The sequence below is a fragment of the Chiroxiphia lanceolata genome, chromosome 3 (assembly GCF_009829145.1).
Source record: "Chiroxiphia lanceolata isolate bChiLan1 chromosome 3, bChiLan1.pri, whole genome shotgun sequence".
Taxonomy (NCBI): domain Eukaryota; kingdom Metazoa; phylum Chordata; class Aves; order Passeriformes; family Pipridae; genus Chiroxiphia; species Chiroxiphia lanceolata.
In genome coordinates, this window is record NC_045639.1 from 89909101 (window position 1) to 89929479 (window position 20379).

At 36.0% G+C, this 20379-nt stretch overlaps 1 protein-coding gene across 1 annotated transcript in view; it reads left to right on the plus strand.

The window, feature by feature from the left end:
- Positions 1-20379, plus strand: part of EYS (eyes shut homolog) — an 852398-nt gene that overhangs the window by 618744 nt on the left and 213275 nt on the right. The window contains exon 36 of the mRNA XM_032683211.1: positions 3447-3559. Coding sequence (XP_032539102.1) covers positions 3447-3559 — 113 coding nt within the window. The remainder of the gene's footprint in view (positions 1-3446; positions 3560-20379) is intronic.

The following is a 20379-nucleotide window of genomic DNA, read 5'->3' on the forward strand; positions in this document are numbered from 1 at the left end:
AAGTGAAGTCTACATTTTAATCTGCTAATCACAAACAAGTATCTGCTCTCAAAAACAGCAGAATAAAAGCTGCTTATTTTTGAATATGTATACCAATAGTTCTTATTCCTACATATCTCAGAAGATGTTATTTTTTTGTATAGACAGCATAGCAGACCAAAGGCAAGTAATTTTTTGACCAAAATATTTGTAATGCACTTATAGTTATTAAACAAAAAATTACTTTAGAGGAATGGATTACATTCAAAATATGTACATATCAATGTAAGAAAAATTTTTAGGAGACCAAACAGTATTGAGGAGAAAAAAATTGTTGTTAAAATATTCACTGTTATAGTGCATGGGAAAATATGCAGATAAATGTTGATTTCCAAATCAAGTGACTAGTCTGCCCTTCGGTGTGAAAAATGGATCATAGATTGACAGTAAATTTTCCCCATACCAGAGATCCATAAAACCATATTGTATCTGACCTTTGTGTTTATTGGTTTCTTTTGGTTTCTTTTTTCTTTCTTTCTTTCTTTTTTTGTTTGTTCATTTTTACAATCCCAAGAATGAGGACTTTTCTTGAAATGCATGCATAGTTTGACTGGGAGAATCATAACTAACCTTTAGTTAAACCTTGTAAGAGGCTCAGAGAAAAAAGAAGGAGCAGAGCTCTAACAAGCTGATTTATGTAGCCAATATAAAAACATTGTTTAATTGTTCATTTTTGGGGGGGCAATGTTATAGATACCATGTAATTTCCAGCTCAGAATCCTGTAACCATTTCTGTCTGCGTTCATATTAAATTTGCAACAGATTCTGCATCCTGTCAATTTGAAAATTGTTTTTCTTACTATTTATAAAAGGCAGGGAAAAAAGAATAACAAGGATCTCTTATAAAAATAAAAATGTGAAACAGTAGGACAACACATTTTCAAAGATTACCTGGTATAAATTGTTATGATAATGGCAGCAAAAGCAGACTGCTGAGTGTAACACTTGGCAGTCCATCACACTTATTTCCTGCCAAAGTGGCTGGCAAAGGAGGAAGAAAAAGAGTGTTCTGTTGTCTGTAATCTGTATCAATAATCTCTGTCAGCCCTTGTAGTATATAAAATAATAATGTTCTCTTAATATCCAAAGCGCAACTTTGAGGACGGTGTTCACATTGAGTTCTTGAATAAGATTTTTGTTTCTTAAGTTCCAGGGAGCCTCATTGTAATCTTTTGTGTTTGTTACACACAGAGATCACCTTACCTATGCTGCACTTGAGCTTTGCTGACTTTAAATGTCACCTAAACTGGTTACATAACTTTTCACAATGTTGCACTGTAGTAATATATCTGTTTTAAAGACTTAACTTCCTGTAGGCCTTTGCTGTTAAAGAAATAAACAGGGAACTGTTAGTGAAATTCTTTGATCTCTCCCATGAGTTGGAAGGCCAGTGCATTTTGTTTGTTGTGTATGGCATGGCATGGTATGTTATGTTTCAGAGTGGTTGAACAGTGCAAAGAAAAACAATTTTCCTTGCTTCAGCCATGTTGTACTTGTGCAGGCTAAATCTCTGCTGGGAGGGGGAGAACTCTCCTTTCCCATTAATTTGACCCGGTTTTGACCCCATTTAGACTTGTTCCATCCACAAAATCCTATAGCACAGTTACACAACTTCATTTTGAGTTGTATGAAAAACAAACTCCTGTACCTTACTTTTGTCTTCTCACTGATTTATGTAATTTCTTATCCTTTTGATCCTGTATTGTAAGAAACTGTGAAAACTCTTTATTCATGTGTGCATTACTCTGTTCTAATTCTCCTTGATGGAGAGTTTTCCTGACTAAAGGTCCCTTGTCTATACAGTCACTCTGTTCAGAAACCCTCATATGTCTCATCACCCTTATATAACAAAGTTTTTTCATATTGTGACTTTTTTTGCATATTGTGAAATGCTGTTCTCAGGATTTTGGGTTTGCTATCCTGAGTAATGCAGGAAACATTGAGCCACTTGTATACACCGAGGAGAATAGATCCTATTACAGATTTGTAGAGAGAATTTCTAAGGGTTCTCCATACTGAGCTCACCATTTATTCACAATTTTTCTTCTGTTTTAACCATTCTCTTAATTTATTGAAGGGCTTCCTTGTTATCCCAGGGTGACCAAGTTACTTTAGAATCTATTAGTGTAGAAGCTTGTTAAAATCCTTTGAAAATCAAAAGCCATGTACCAAGACATCCTTTTTCACATATTCAGTGTTCCTCCTGTGAGTTACAATTTCCCTTTTCAGAAACCTTCTCAACTATTCTCCCATACATTATTTTCATTTATATATCTGTTGATTCTGTTCTTCAGTGTAATTCGTAGTGTCTTAATGGTTTCTTTTGAATGTAATTGGGACTTACTGATATGTAGTTTGAAGTGTGCCCTTGCATGTCCTGGTCTTACCCCCATTTTCATAAATAATTAAAGCAAAAAACTCTAAAAAAAAAATCCACATCTACCATTCCCATGGTTTGGATGCCATTTTAAATGATGACCACAGTAATTTCCCATAGGAATCCCAGGCAAATACTTTTTGCTACTGTTAACTTTTTAGTTTTCTTTAAAAATACTTTCCAGGAATAATTCAATTTGAGACAGATTTCTGATGTACCCCTACTAAAAAGGGGTTCTGCCATGGGAACTTCCCAGAGCTACTCTACATTAAATTTTGATTTGGTGAATTCATTTACATTTCCTGCTAGAGCCATGTCCCTTTGAACATTCCCTTTATACTTAGATGGTCTTATAGTCCTAAAGCCTTTCTGGCAGGCTTACTGCTCCTACTGGGTTTTAAAAAGCATTTGATGCCTGCCATTATGCTTTTAGCAAATTGTTCCTCAAGATCTTTATATTTTTCTTTCTGCAAATATCTAAACCTGACTTCAGTGTTAGAAATGGATCCTTGGCAGTACACAACAATTTACTGTTCTGTGTGTTTTCAGTGCCCCTAAAGTGATTCCCATTTTTAGTAGGTCCTTAGGCATCTTTGAAACATGATTAATAGCACTAGATATCTTCTGAGTAGGGAAGTAGTAAACTTACAAGTAGATTTTCAAAGCTTCCCTATTTACCATTCCCCGTGACCTGTGTTCCTCCATAAAAAATATCTGATTAAAGTTAGAGAAACCCACTTTCTGCTGGTGTTTCACCATACCTGTTGTGCTGTGTATGTGTCCAAAACTCCCTTTTTAAGTTTATTTATTAGGTTTATTTTTAAGTCAGTACTGCTTATCTTGCTGTGATATCTTTTCACATTTAAATTTTTTTTTTGTAGAATTTCTTTATAGAAAAAATGAGGATCAGGAGAGTTTTTCAGGAGTAGATGAAATTATGCTACAAGTCTTTCTGTAGAAACTTATTCATTTTTAAAATGGATCACAATGGCAACAAGCAAAAGAACTGTGTGAATTTTTTCCTTTGTAGATTTCCGGACCTGTCTACAATTTCACTGGCTGTATACAAGTTATAGAAATCAATAATGTGGGACCTTTCACATTCTCTGATGCTATGGAAAGAAATAATGTTGACGATTGCAGGTAAACTGCCCTCTATGCCTTTTCAAATTGGAAGAAAACGTTTGTGCTGATTTTTCTTTCTTCCTTACACAGGGTGACCATTTTAGATAATTGCAACAATAGTTACAGAGAAAAAGATAGAAAAAACCCTAGAGAGACAGATATCGTGCTTTCTTTTATGCTTTTGAAGCATTTTCTTTATGGAAGATGCTTTTTTTGCAGAGTAGTTCAATTAAGCTTGACAGCACATTTAGAGTGAGTTGTCACCCACTGAATGCTGAAACATAGTGTAGTAAGAAAGATAATCTGCAAAAAAATACAGGAACGGGAAGTAGGGTGATGTGCTGGCTGTGTTTTACTTATGATTTCAGGATTTCTATTAATCTTGTAACAAATTTGGATGACCTGCTACATTTACTATACGAGAGATTGTGAAAAATGCTGGAAAGCATTGTTTTTGAATAAGTTTAAAATCCCCAGTTGATTTCATTTTTACATATTCACATCGCTTCTGGTTATGCATTGATTGAAATAAAAGGCTACACAGGGGCAATGGGGTACATTATGATTCTGTTCTGGAATATAATAGATTTGAACATGGAAAAGTGGAAAGCAAAATAAAACAGAGGTGAATTGCATTTGTAGGTAATTAGGCCTTTCAGAATAGAATATCACTCTAGAGAACATTATATAAGCCTTTTTACTTGTGGCGTTTTTTCCTAAAATTTACAGAATTTTTTGATTAATGTTCATGAGCTTGTTTAAACAGTGTCTTAGAAAGCTAGTGGTACCTGGCTAGATCATTAATTAAAGATCCGTGAGATCTGAACTCTGCGCCCTTTAAGTTCCGTTTTATTTGGAATATGTTCTCTAAGTGCATTTAACAAATGGTTGTGGGTCTAGATCCTGCACAAAATGGAGAACCCTGCACAAAATGGAGAACCCTGCCTAAGAAAGAAGTGATGGCTTCACTCTTGTCTTTCTGCACATTTTTTCCTAGTCAGAACTATGGTCTCCTTCAAAATGAGGGCACATACTCCTGTCTGTGAAACTATGCCTCTGTGCAGAACTAAAAATTCAGAAGGTAGAAAGCAAGTAAGGAAGCAACTTCATATCTTTAATTCAGGTATTAACTTAGGTGGACAAAAATCTTGACTTCAAGGGCTATCTATATATTAGAAATATAATAATCATGGGGAAAAAGTCATAAACATCTCAGGTATCATCTCGAATTACTAGATTAGGAAATTGTTCTCTGTTTTGCATATGCAGTAGAGCTTTGATATCACAAATCTTACGCAAGATGTAGCTCTGTTTTTTAAACTACTAGATAAAAGAGAGATAACTTTAAAATCAGGACTGTTACCATCTTTTGTACTTTCTTTCATTCTCCATAATACTTTCTCTGAGCTGACTGTCTACATCTTTGGGCTTTATGACACTATTCTTTTTTTACAGTTTTTCCTATTGAATAGTTTATATAACTATTCCTTTAAGAACCAATATCCTTCAAGAAACAAGTACTAATGAGACCTGCTTTGTCCAGTCTGTGTACATAGCAGAAAGAGGGATATAGGTGGGAAAGAGAGAGTTTGTAAGAAAATTGACATGTTCCTTTTTAAATTTGTTTAATATAGAATGCTATATTATCTGTTATAATCTATAAAATTATATTACAAGATTTATTACATTTTGTATTGAATATACTTCCCTTCATAGTCAATTAGCATACAAATATGGCTTATGTGGTATAATATAGACATTAAAGATCACTGTGTTTGAATCAGAACTTACTGACTACAGTCTAGGACTGTTTCTTGCAAATACTATGCTTATTTTACTTATTACATGAGTAAAATGGCACAATAATTTGTATAGAAGAACTGTGGAAATAGTCTTGTACATAAAAGGATACTGGAAGCATGTTGGGTCATCTCAATCCTCTATGCTGAGCAACATGTTCCTTTTACCTCCTGGCTTCCTCAGAATGCTGCAGATGAGCCTGACAGTGTCCAGCCCCATGCAGTCCACAGAGACTTGACACCATCCTGGTCCAAACCAGAGTTATTCCTCTCTGAAAAGCTAAATTTCAGCAGTTGAAATTGTTGGAATTAGTTTGTTGAAATTCAGAGTAATTTTAACAGAAAATTGAAATTAGTCTGAATTTCCCTTGGTGGGAAGGGAAGTGCATGGGAGTGGATTGTGGAGAAGCCTGGTAAACATTCTCCTTACTCATTCCTGCCCTGTGGACACATGAATTTCACAGAATCACAGAATATGCTGAATTGGAAGGAACCCACAAGGACCATCAAGTCCAACTCCTGCCCTGCACAGGACCATCCCCAAGAGTCACACCATGTGTCTGAAAGTGTCTTCCAAAGACTTCTTGAACTCTGTCAGGCTTGGTGCTGTGACCACTTTCCTGGGGAGCCTGTTCCGTATCTGTTCACACATGGCAGCTAACATCATTCTTTGCTTTTCACTTTAGGTATAACCCACGTTCATCCCGACATCATCAGTCCTTACATATAAAGTCTCCTTCCCAGGAAGCACCTAGGAAGCTCAGCTCTTGTTCTCTTTTTGCAAGACAGGCTTCTAGGGAAAACAGATTTATTCTGAGAAAGAAGGAGAAAGTGGTTGAAGAAAGTTGTTTAAATAACACCAATACAAATAGCTAGTGAATACTAGAAAGCCTATTGTATTTGCAAAAATCATGTTCTGTAGGGGCAACATTGCTACGGTTGGAGCTACCTGATAGCAACAGAGAACTCTACAGTGTGGCAGACAAAGCAAACCAATTTCTTCCTGCAAGAACATACCTGTATATTGCTAGGTAGTGGCACTAATTATTTCTGGTCTTGCTGTGGTAGTTTTTCTTTAATTGACCTTCTGCTTATCATCACCTGTTTGTAGACTTCTACTCTTTTTGAATTCCCCTGCTTTTGTGTACTCAGCCATTCTATAGCGGCACTGATTTACCCTGCTGACTTTTGCCCTTCTGAGTGCCCCAGCAGCAGGGGTTGTTATTATGGGCATGCTGACACTTCTTAAAATGAAAAGGTTTGTGAGTAAATTTTAAACTTATGATTTTTTAATAGGTTTGAAATTTACTCAAATGTGTTCTGTGATTTTTTTGCACTGGATCTACTCGAATTTTAAAATACCAAAGGCTGATCTAATGTATGTAATGAATATAGAGAGCTTTCAAAAACATGTTTTAGAAACAGTTCATTAACCTTTCCAAAACTATTGATATCACTACTTCAGGACAAGTCACTACCTTTCATAAGATATTACAGACTTTACGTTGCTTATCTCAGAGATTTACATTACAGTTTAAAAAATGTTCAGAATTAAGAAATGTAAAAAATTATATCGTAACATTAATTTCACTGGCATACATATCTATCTGTCTAGTGTCTAAAATGCCCTAAATATATGAGGGCAAGAATGCTATTTGTTCCTTTAGAATTCTATTTTGTAATGCAAATATCATATGCTACAAAGAAGGGAGAATTATTTTAACTTGGTAGAACTAAATTGGAGGTGGGGGTAACATGGAAATTATATTTTATGTGATTTTGGAAACAGGTGCTAAATTCTGCTTGGAATTCAGGAAGATAATTGATAGAGGCAGCACCAGGCAATTGGAAGAGATCAAAGACCAACAAGAGATCAAAGACAACTTACAATGTCTTTATCATTCTGAAAAATGCAGGATTTCTGTGCATGCTCAGAAGCACTGAGGTTTCAGACATGAGGCTTTAACTCAGCTAATCTGTTAAGGTCATGGCCCAGATCCTTCTGCTATTCACATGCATCACTGTTTAAGCCTGGAGCTCACCCATATGCTATAATACAGGGTACCACAAGGAGAGAGAACAGGTAGAAGGGATGCACTGCACTCAGCAATACTCATCAGAGCTTCCTACCATAGGATGTAACCAAGGTGAAGCAGGAAAGAGCAGAATAATGGTATGGACTGGAGAATGAGTTAAAAGTTTGACTCTCTGAGAGAAGATTTGCAGCCATAAAAATACTCTGAGCTACACAGGTTCTACTTTCAGGAAAGGTTGTAATGGAACTGTATCAATTAGTAAAGGTCAGACTCCAATATATAGTTTTCTAAAATTATCGTAGACTATATACTTAAATAAATCTTGTCAAAGTTTATTTTAAGATTCTGTTTAAACTATACCTGTCTCAAAGTTATGAATATATAGGCAATATATAATAGATACTATATAATGACCAACAGTAGTAGTAGAAAGACAATTGGAAATAACAGATCTCTGATGACATTTTTAATAAATGGAATCGCTTTTTTTTTTTATCTTCTTCTGAAGCAAGTGAGATACTTGTGATGTGTTAATGCAATATAAAGCATCTTGAAGTGTTTCAGAAAATGTTGCTGGAATAGATTTGCAGGATAAAAGACTATCACTTCCAGATAATGTTCAGATGACAGATATAAATGAAGCTTTGAGTCCCAGTATTAAAAGCTGGTGTTTACTACAGTTCTCTTCTGTTTTAGTGTCTGGGAGCTATGACTGCTATATATTACTGTAAGAGCTTACTCTAACAGTTACTGCATTTACTAAATTCAAAGGTTCCAAACACACACACACACACACATATAAAATATATACATATGCATATATATCTGTACTTATACCTATCCAAGCCATGATTTGTTCACTTAAATGAAAAAACAATTCCCAGCTAGGAAATATAAACACTGCTTTCTGTTTTCCTGAGGGAAGTCTTACTGATGGATGCAAATGTACAAGAGTGATTTATACTTTCAGAGAGGAGCTAATAAGCTGAGTTCTTCATTACTGCCAACTGGACAGATTTTCTGGGTTTTTTAAAGATTTTACTTTGCTGTTAATTTATCTTAAGATGTGTTCTCCAGGCTGAAACTGAGTTTTGTTTCAGCAAAGACGCTGATTGCTATTTGTGTTTCGGAAAGAGGCTCTTGAAAGTGCATTACCCAAGTTTCATTCCATCATGAGGACTGATGAGTTTCCTAATATACGGCAATTTTCTCAGGAACTGTGCAATACATTTTGGAGAGTTTCGCAGTTTTTCAGTAAGCCCTCAGTTCCACTTTCCCTTCACTTATACACTTTCCAACAAGCTCCAAATCCCCTTCCTTGTGTGTGAGTACTCCACTTTCCATTCTGTAGTTTTCTATGATATTTTACAAACATCCCCAACACATTTGGGAATTCAGTCTCCTGTGAAATTTCTCAGTATTTTTTCATCTGTTGAACTTCCTGTTTTTCAGAATATTATAAAACATCACAACTCAGAGCACCTGACACCAGGTATCTGAAGGTGTTTAATTCCTGTCTTTGGAATGAACTGCACACTTTAATAAAGAGGAAAGTTCAATCTACTGAAAGTTAATTTTCAGCTAATTGTGAAAGTCCTGCAGCTACCATTCCATATCTAGAAAGGAAAGATTATATTGATGCATACTGTATGTTAGAGTTCATCCTAAGAGTCTGTACAAGATTCAGGTAGGCTTAAAGAGTTTCTTCATATGAATCCACCTGAGCTGAAAATTTTAAAGTCAATCAAACATATAAGCTGGCTCAAAACCAAAAGGGAAATCACAGAGTTCAGAGCTTAAGCTCTTCTGTCTACTTACATCTTAGTCTATGAATAAATGCAAGATCCTATAAAAAGCATTGAGCTTCTGTTGTATGTGAGAGACTCTAAGTTGTATTCTTACATCTCAACATCTCAATTCTTACGTCTTATAACATTTGCTATGTTTATATTTTCTCATTAACATTTTGAAGATACATGCTTAATTCTGAAACAGAAAAGAAAACCCAAAAAAATAATATACAGTGCTCCTCAACATTGTGGAAGAGAATGATTAAATGAAGAATACTGACACTGCTTAGTTTTATTTATTTAATAGGTTTTATGAGTCTTCTGTGGTTAACAGGGATACCAGACTAAATGTTTCTGAAATACAGAACTGAAGATAAAGCTTCAGAAATATCATGCGTTTATATTCACCACATATATGCTTGATATTATGTTAATAACATTTCTGTGCAATTCTAAAGTAGTGATAACAATAATTTGTTCTCTTTGTGCCTTTATTTTGTTACTTTTTTTTCTCTCTCATCAATTGCTTTTTCTGGCTGATAACCTTGTCTGTGTGTTTCTAATTGCCTCTTATTCATCTTCCAGGGCCTGCATTGCTTTTATATGCTTTCATCTTCTTTACTTGATTTGCTCTTCTTGATTTCCCTCATCTTTTACAATGTCTGTTTGTAATATTTTCTTTTCCTTTTGCTGTCCTGTGCAATTTTCTTTCTGCTCTCTGTCTGTACAGGAATCCTGACTATTTTGCTGTTACCTTTTCTTCCTCTTCTGGCATTCCTGGTCAGTGATAGACTTCAATGTTTAAAAAGAAAAAGAAAAAAAAAAGAAAGAAGTGATAGATCTAATCTTTCCTGCTGATGTAAATCCTCAAAGTCACCGTAAATTGTTGTATAAGCCCTTTAGCTTAATCTTTTGAAGTATTCTGTTAAAATTGTTTCTGATTGATATTAGACAAATCCATGTGTCAAATATATGCAGGTGAGGTAATATATGTTTGTAAACATTACATTTCTCTCCCTGTTTCTGGAAAAGATTGTCTTTCATCAGGATACCACAAAACTAATATTAATCTTCTTTGGGACAACTCTCTGTTTCTAGATTAGTAATAATATTTGGCAATATTTATCTTTCCCTTACTTATCCCTCTGTAACTTTAGGTATATGTATTATACCAACAGAAGATTGTTTCCTAATTCTGTCAACAGAATTCAGTGGCAGTCACTGTCTGTTAGTACGTCTGTAATGAACAATTGTAATGAGATCACAATTTCTGCTGGAATTACCAGGTACTTGCATGGAAGCTAATAAGACAGGTCTTAAAGGACACCATGCATTTTTTCCTTCCATTTTTATCAAGGAGGCATTTGCAAATATATATGTCGATGTGTGCATACAATGTCTAAGTCTGAGACAGTTTGTTACTGCAAGTAAATAATATCTCAAATATTTTGGAAAACATTCTGACACAGTTGTGCAAAAAGAAAATATTTTTGTAAATAAGACCAACAGAATTTTTTTATGAAGTTGTCTTTCCATTACTGTTCATGTGTACTTCATTATTTTATAGTGTTTTGACTTTGTGTGCCAAAGAAAAAGTTCCAGTGCTGGAGCAATGCTGTTTTGCACTCCTGTCACACCTTTGGATCTATTTTTTTTCACTTATGTAATATTTAATATCTCCAGTTACAGGTGATTCTTACTCTAGATTACTAAATTTATTAATGGAATTCATAAAGCTTCTTTCATCCCAAATACTTAACCATTGCATATAAACTGATCCCTTCATACGTCACAGAATCACAGCATCACAGAATCACAGAATGGGAAACTTTGGAAGGGACCACAGTGGATCGCATTGAGCAGAGCACTCATATTATAGAGCTGAATTTGTTCACATCCAGCTATATTACATCCAGCTTTGGTGTCCCCAAACAAGAAAGACATGGACCTACTGGACCGAGTCCAGAGAAGGGCCTCTAAGTTGATCACTGGGCTGGAAACACCTCCCCTGTGTAGATAGGTTGAGAGAGTTGGGGCTGTTCAGTCTGGAGAAAAGAAGGCTCTGGGGAGACCTTATAAGACCTTCACGTATCTAAAAGGGGCCTACAAGAAAGCTGGAGAGGGACTTTTTGTGAGGGCGTGTAGTGATAAGAAAAGAGGGAATGGTTTTCAACTGAAGGAGGGTAGGTTTAGATTAGATAATAGGAAGAAATTCTTTACTGTAAGGGTGGTAAGGCATTGGAGAATGTTACTCACAGAAGATGTGGATGCCCCATCCCTGGAAGAGTTCAAGGCCGTGTTGGATGGGGCTCTGAGCAACCTGTCTAGTGGAAGGTGTCCCTGCCAATGGCAGGGCAGGGTTGGAACTAGCTGATCTTTAAGATCCCTTTCAACCCAAGTCATTCTATGGCTGTGATTCTAACTAGGAAGGAGAAATATGTGTTAAAGGCTTCTGTTACAGCAAAAGACTCTTTATCTGCTATGGCTTCTTTACACTGAGTAGTAGATTCAAAGCCCCACGAACTGTGATTAAAGTCATTGTATCCTTCTGTAGCACATTCTTAAATTGTAATTTGATGGTTGGAGAGGTGTAGGATTTCAGCTGTTTATTTTTAGCTCCAGCAAATGAGAAGGACCCCTTTTTTGCTTTACATCAGAGATCATAGTTCCAGGAACACTACAGATTGCCACAACATTTGCATTGCTCTAGGTTATCAACAGCATTCACTACCTTCTGCCAAGTTGCTTTGACTATTTATACTTCCCTGGAAATTCAGTCATCCAATCAAGAACCATTCTTAAACATGATTAGCTTCTGAAATGTAAAAGCATAAAAAAGTATAAGAAAAGACGCCTTAAAGATTTATGAGAGACACTCATTTGCTTATGAATTAAGGTAACTTTTTCATTTTAGATTTCAGCACAAGTTCCTCTAAAATCAAAGTATTATTATCAACATAAAAATAGAAATTATTTTATACAATTAAAAAAAAAATGATTGGGTTGAAAATATACCAACTTTCCTGTAAAACTTGAGCAGATTCACAAACTAGAAGCTAAATTTAAAGCCATTTTTCAAAGTTCTTAAAACTTCACCAAGTATATTTTTCACAGCATTGTCATAGCCATTGAAATATTCTTTACAAACTTTACCTTAATTCTTAAGAAAAATTATCTTAGTCACACAAGTCATCAAGTGGTATGGTTCAGTAACTTCCTGAAATAATCACTTAGGCCTCTAACCAGACAGGTATGTGAATAATAAAACCCTCTTCTACTTTCTTAGAATAGAGAAAAATTATTTCAGTTTTGTTCTGTCCATCTAAAACTTGCAGATGGGTGCAGGAATGGTTTGACAAAATTATGCTTTGAGAATATCTCTCTATATATCTAGTCTTACATTTATTATGAACAGTGGTTCAGAAAAGCCAAGTATATCATAGAAGGAATTATCTAAAACCAATTGAATGGTAAAAGAAATTATCTTGCATGCTTTCTTTATTGAACTACAGACACACTTAGATTTAGTGCTAGCATTTGCTGCCATTCCAGTTACAGAAATCTAGAAATAGAGAAGAATTATTTTATTATATACTCACAAATAATTAAACTTTGGAACAGGTTTCCATGACTTCCACGTTATGTGCAGAAAGTGCCTTGTAATGGAGCTGTAGTTGCTCCTATTATTATACTAGACTGTATTGTGAGGAGAGGCATATTAGAGAAAATAGGTAAGAATGAGAGTCATACTGAAAGGAATAATTTGCCTACTGGAAGCTTGAATCAATATAATACTTTTTGTCATATGAATTTGATACAGAAGTAATAAGGAATCTTCAGAGTTGCCTTGAACTGTTAACAGACAGAATATCTAGAGAAAAGTTTGGAAGTTCAGTTTTATTCTATCTAGCAGCTTTCTGCTGGCATCCATTCTGTGTCCTTCACTGTCAGTGAACTGACCACAGGACTGAGTGACTTATAAAATATCTGTAGGTTTGTAAAAATCTCATTTAACAAAGCTAGAATATGAAACAATGAGTGTCGCAAAACCTTGTGTGATTTTATAGAAAAAAAAGCCGCCACAAATAATATTCTACTTTTTGAAAAGTATTTTGCATTTTTTTAAAATTAAAAAGATGATTTGATCTTCTCTTTGGCAGAGCACTTTTAATAACAACTGTTCATTTCAGGTCTAAAAATTAGTCAAGAATTGACATTTTAAAAACAGGGGTTTTTTTAAGATATACCTCATATTTTTAAGATAAAAAAATGTTCTTTACAATTATATATATTGTGAACCTATAAATCCAAATCTGATATATTAATATGCAATCAACATAATAAAAGGTATTTAAATTAAAATAGAAATCATCTAAATTTGCTCAAACATTTCAGAAAAGGAAAGCCTGAAAAAAAGGAGATATTAGTAATTTTTTGAAATTATTTTTGTACAAAACTTCATCTTTAAATTACTGGCCAAACCCCAAAGCAAGAGTAATATCCTGAGGAGTTGTTTTTAGCTAAGGTAGACAAGCAACTCAATGTAAGCTTCTGGGGCAAAATGATAAATGTGATTTCTGTGTGTCCGAACAAGAAAGAAGGAAGATTAATTCGTTTCTGTGTACACTATTGATTGTGATATTGGTTGTACTGTATTTCATTGTGTACTGGTGTGCAATGGAGCAGTACCTAAAAAATATAAAGATGAAAGGTATAATTAAAAAAAAAAGCTCAAAGAAATTGGTGATATTTTTATAAAAAGGTATGCAGAAAGATACTTCAGTAATTCAGTCTAAGTTTTTTTCTAACATATGACGGAGATGATTATAGTGTATATAAAGGTAGCACATATGTTTAATGAGGAGAAGCACAGCAGAGGAGGTTTCTTTAGCTCAGCAGAGACCAGTATGGTAAAACCAATGGCTGAAAGCTGTAAGCAGAAGGTCTAAGTTGGTAATAACCCCCAAAAAAACTGTAGTAATAACGATGATTAAAATTAGTACAAATTACCAATTGAAGTGGTGGCTTCTTCATGTGTTGCTGTGTTAAAATTACACTGCATGTCTTTCTAGAAAGGGTTTTTTAGGCAGTTTTAACTTAGTACAGTTGTAAATGCAGATCTGAGATGAACAGAAAAAATGGAACTGTGATGTAGATGCATTTTAAAAAAAGAAAGTAATTATGCGTAGAAAGGAATTAAAGAATAAATAAGCAGTTCTGAATGCAAAACACGTGATGCAGGCATGATTGCATATCTACCATCTGTTGCTGAGTCATAAATTGTCTTATTATCAGGAAATCTCTGCATCTTAGATGCCATCAATCTTAGGTCCTGTAATAGAAAATATTAAACAAATTGATATAATATGTAACCATTTTTTAAAAAATATAATTATTTCTTATTTTAATACATTCTTGCTTAAATGACTGTGAATCAGATAGAATGTGTATTGGCTGATAAATATATAAGGAAGTTATTATTTACAATGAATATATGGGCTTCTCTGGAGAGCTGCTAAGCAAAGTTTTATTTTCCACAGAGAATAGAGATTGTTTGTTTAAGGTTGTAATATTAAGTAATGCAACACTAGAAAGATATATCATCCTTCAAAGGACCTTGGTTATAAAGTTAAGAAAACAGTCTTATCCCTACAACAGATTACAGCAGAAAAATAAATATATTAACCTGTAAAAGACACATTAATTTCCGTCCAAAATTCATATAAATATTTACAATTACCTAATTTCTCAAAACCTAAATTGATTATAAATAGTTTATGTGGGGTTTTTTCTGAATCTGTAACCTGAAGGACTGTTTAATCTTATCCTGTCTGACTCTTGCTCTACAGTACTGTAGATAAACAGTGCATCACTGCCCCCTGCAGCCTTGAAACACTAGTGTAACAGTTGAAAAAAACCCTGCTATTGATCTTTGTTGAAGTAACTATTCAGAAAAGGAACAACTTTAAATCTTCTTGTATCTTTTCCTTTTTTGTCCTTCCTTCTTTAAAAACAAAATCACAGCTCTTGAGTAAAGAGAAAATGCTTCAGAAATGTAACAGAAAATTCAAGATAGATCTTGATATATTTGTGAGAATAAAAAGTCTTTTTTTTTTCTTCAAAATTTCTTTTCATATGAAAAGTAGAAACCAGAACAGAAGTAATTCAAAATATAAGTGTAAACTTTAAAATAAATAGTTACAAAATGAAAGAAAGTCTGGCTCTCAGAAGATCAATTTCTGTAATGTGCAGAATGTTCAGAGTATACAAAAATACTGCTTTATCTGTGCAAAACTGCAGTAGGTACTCATGTATATTTTCAACAATCTACTCAAAATCACACATGTAATATAAAAATAAGTTTGGGTTTTGTTTTGTCTCATTCAGTTCCTACTCACATCTTTCCAAAGTCCTTGGTATATTTCTAGAGGCAATCTAAGTTATAGTTTTATGTATTTCTTTTGGACCTCCAAAGTTTCGATGAAACAATGGTTAGCAATAGTAGAAATGTAAAGTAATTTGTCTGTGTATGGGGAAAAGGAAGGTTTTCAGATCACAAAACCATGAGCTATTAAATTTGTCAGCCATGCCAAAAAGAAGACGTGAACATAAATGAACTAAATTTCAAAAAACTATCTCTGTGCTGTGCATGAACTTGTTGAGATACATGTGTTCCAGACCAGCATTCTGAAACCAGATTTGCTGGCTCTCTCTACCATACTAAAATTAAGAAATAGATAGGACAAGATGCTGCACTGCTAGTACCCATGCAACGTCCTAATTGACATAAAAGTGTGACTTGGCATATCTTAACTGTCAAAAAAAAAATTCCTTATTTAAATATCAAGATGTAATATGAAATATTTGCATCTGTAAGGGTCAAGGCTGGAGGACAAATGACATTAGTCAATTTTAAATCCACTAATTTCTTAGAACTAACTGTCTAACAAAGTTCACTGGTGTTCTAAAATTGAGTAAGTATTGGATGGAAATTACAGGAAGTAATTAATTCTTTTCTGGGCACTGTAAACACAAGTGTGACATCAATAACTGGCTTCCAGCACTAACCAATTATAAAATCAATTTTGTAAAACAGAAGACACAAGATCTTTTTGACTGAATTAAATAAATATGAAATAAATTGACCAGCATTCAGAACTCTTAAGTGGCAAGATAGTTCTGGTTGCAAGTGAGATTAGTTTTATTTACAATAAATAATTTTTTCCCTTCAGAATAAACTTCTGATATGAAGAAAGTAAGACAAGTTCTCTAATTTGGGAATATGGCCATACAACCTTGAATGCAAAACACATGATGCAGGTATGATTGCATATTTACCACCTGTTGCTGAGTCATAACTTTTCTTATTGTCAGGAAATCTCTGCATCTTAGATGCCATCAGTCTTAGGTCCTATAATGGAAATTATTAAACAAACTGATACAATAGATGGAACAATGGATAGGGTTAAAAATTAGAGGAGACTAAGAATTACAGGGTAAAATGCAGCTGCTGCTCCCTGGATGGAACGCAGCTGACATGCCCCACAAAGGTTCCCTAAACAATGATAAGCACCTGCTACAAGGGATGGAGTGGAGCAGTGGAGTGAAGATGGTGCAGCCTCCCTCCATAGACATCCCCTCAGGGAGAGGAACATGGTGACACTTTGTTGTTCAAAGACCCTACAGTACTTGTCAATCAAGGGAGATAGAGGCCAAGGACGACCACCCTATTAAGTACTTATGACTCTACTCACCTAAAGCTAAAGAGATAGTATAAATGTAGGTTGAGAATAGGTGGAAAGCGGAGCAAGACTCCATCAAAACTGCTTGGATCAGTCGACAGACTGAATCTGTCTTTGCCCCCACTATAGGGACACCTATTGGGTAAGAAACATACACAGGCTAAATGCAAGCTTGTGCTTGCTCTGTAGTATATTAGAATATTGTTTGTATTAGAGCTTGTGTTTGTACTTGCTTTGTAGTATTATTCAATTGCTTTAAACATTTTTGCATCAGACACTATCACCAACAATCGCAACTTTATTAACCTGTCACAATCTGTATTAATAAAGAGTGTTATTCCATGAACTGGAAGTTAGAGTGAGTCCTCTACAGGTGCTAGCAATTGCCCGTGACAGACAACATACTGGGAAGGTCTGCTGAGGGGTTTCCCTTTCGCTGTTGTCTCGTGTCTCGGCCCCCCAAAAAGTGCAGTTGAGTCTCCTTTCAATCCTGTGAATCTGTTCAGTGCAGAGTCCCCTTACAGGACACTGGCAGACTGGTCAGATATAAGGGTTTCAGCTTCCCTGGGATGCCGACAGACAAATAAATCACTAAGGGTCGAGAAAACCTCCCCATTCTTTACTGTAAAGGTATGTGATTCCTAGGAAGTGCTTTTAGGAAATGTTTTGAATACCTAACAATTTTTTGGGATGTTTTTCCATTATATACTCAAAACATGCATAATTTTAAGTGTAACGTAGTGAGTAGAAGCAGGAATTTGTCCTGGCTCATCGCAGTTATTTTACTCAGTTCCATCTCCAGTATACAGAGAAAGGTGGTTACTTTTCTTAGAATGGGATGAACTAGAGATTCCTCTTTCCGCATATAGAACATCTACAGGGAGAACCAAGATGATGTTCTCAGGCAGGTTTTGAAGTTCTTAGGTAGATAATGTTTGACAAAGTGAATTCTGTCCAAGAGCTTTTTTGCAGATAAAATTTCTTCAAATATTTTGGAGGAAAAAGACTACCTAGGAGGGCATTTTAATGCCTTGGAGAATTAGGAATTGAAAAGAGAGAGCACATCAGGTCATAAGTACTGAATTTCTTAATTACTTTGTTGCTAATGGTTCTTGTTGCTGCTATCAATGCCATTGTTACAGTATTTGTTCCCTCTCAAGCGAGAGTCTTCATTACAAAAACACATTTGGGCCATAATTCAAATAGTTTTCCAATTGCATGAAAGATAAATATTCCTTACTCCCACATCTAACAATTTTCCTTTAGGAAAATCCAATTAGTAAGATACTATAACATTGCTTAGTGTACCCTTACAGACATTACAAGAAGGAAAATTCACCTCCCAGCATTATGTCTTACGCTGGGACACTCTAAAATACGATATTGCTGTAGGGAAAAAAATTATTAAATTGTAAACAATAGGAGGCAGCAGATAGCAGGGCGCACGCACAGATACCCAAAATTGAACTTTTAAATTCCCAAGCAGAAGACTCTTACTTGATAGTTGCAATCAATATGAGTGGTTGTAAATTTTGGTAATGTCTGGACCAAACAACAGTGGCACATCCTGAAGCTTCCAGTTAATAAAAAGACATGAGATAAATGCACCATTTAGGAGGCTGATCTCACACTGTGTTTCTGCACAGAGAGACTATCAGTGGTTGGAGGCCATCTGCAGCATAGCAGCCATGAAATGATAGAGTTTTCAATTCTTGTTGTATTAAGGAAGGTGGTCAAGAAAACCTCTACCTTGAACTTACAGAGGGTAGACTTTGGCCTGTTCAGGACACTGGTTCAGAGTGCCCCTTGGGAAACAGTCCTTATAACACAAAGGTCCAGGAAGGCTGGACATACTTTAAGAAGGGAATCTTAAAGCTACAAAAGGAGGCTGTCCCTATGTGCCAAAAGATGAGATGGCAAGGAAGATCTGCCTGGTTGAACAGGATGCTTTTGCACCAGGGGGAAAAAAGAGCATTTAAGACATTTGGAAGAAGATGCAGGAAACTTGAGAAGAGTCCAAGGATATTATTACCTCATGTAGAGAGAAATTTAGAGAGACAAAATTCAGTTAGAACTCAATTTGTCCAAAAGCAAAAGGAGGGCCAAGGAAAATCTCCATCCTTTACTGGATGCAGAGGAGAACATCGTCATTAAAAATAAGGAAAAGGCTGAAGTACTTAATGACTTCTTTGCCTCAGTCTTTAACAGAAAGACCATTTATGTCCAGGGCAACTGGACCCCTGAGCTGGCAGACAGGGACAGAAAGCAGAATATAATGTAGTCCAGAGGAAGTAATCCAGCAGAATGTAATTTTCAGGAGGAAGTAATTAGTGACCTGTTGTGCCCTTAAATACTCACAAGTTTATGGGGCAAGATGGACAACCAGGGGATCAGGTCCAGTCAGTAGGGTTTAGGAAAGACACATCTTGCTTGACCAACCTGATCTCCTTTTATGACGAGGTGACCTGCCGAATGGATGAGGGAAAGGCTGTGGATGTAGTCTACCTGGAGTTCAGTAAAGCCTTTGATACTGTCTCCCATGGCATTGTCCTGAAAAGATGGCAGCCCATGGCTTGGACAGGTGCACTCTTCATGGGATTAAAAGCTGGTTGGATGGGTGGGCCCAGAGCATGGTGGTGAATGGTGCCACATCCAGTTGGTGGGCAGTCATTAGTTGGGTCCCCCAGTGAGTATTAGGGCCAGTCCTGTTTACTATCTTTTTTGATGATCTGGATGAGGGGACTGAGTGCACCCTAAGTCAGTTTGCAGGCAACACCAGGTTGAGTGAGAGTGTTGATCTGCTGGAGCTAGGAAGGTTCTGCAGAGGAATCTGGACAGGCTGGATCAATGGGCTGAGGCCAAGGGTATGAGGTTCAATAAGACCAAGTGCACTTGGGTCATAACAACCCCAGACAGTGCTACAGGACTGGGGAAGAGTAGCTGGAAAGCTGACCAGTGGAAAAGGACCTGGGGGTGCTAGTCAACAGCAGCTGAACATGAGCCAGCAGTGTGTCCAGGTGGCCAAGAAGGCCAATGGAATCCTCACCTGTATCAGAAACTGTGGCCAGCAAGACCAGGGAAGGGATTATCCCTCTGTACTTGTCACCAGTGTTCAGTTCTGGGCCCCTCACTGCAAGAAAGACATTGAGGTGCTAGAGTAAGTCCAGAGAAGGGCAACAGAGCTGGTGAAGGGTCTGGAGAGTACATCATATGAGGAGCAGATGAGGGAGCTGGGGTTGTTTAGTCTGGAGAAAAGGAAGCTCAAGGGGGACCTTTTCACTGTCTACAATTATCTGAAAGGACGTTGCAGCTAGCTGGCAGTTGGCCTCTTCTCCCAGGGAACTAGCCACAGGACAAGAGGAAATGACCTCAGGCTTTGTCTGAGGAGGTTCTGGTTGGACATAAGGAAGAATTTCTTCACTGAAAGGGTGGTTTAGTGGTGGAATGGACTACCCAAGAAAGGGGAAGTCT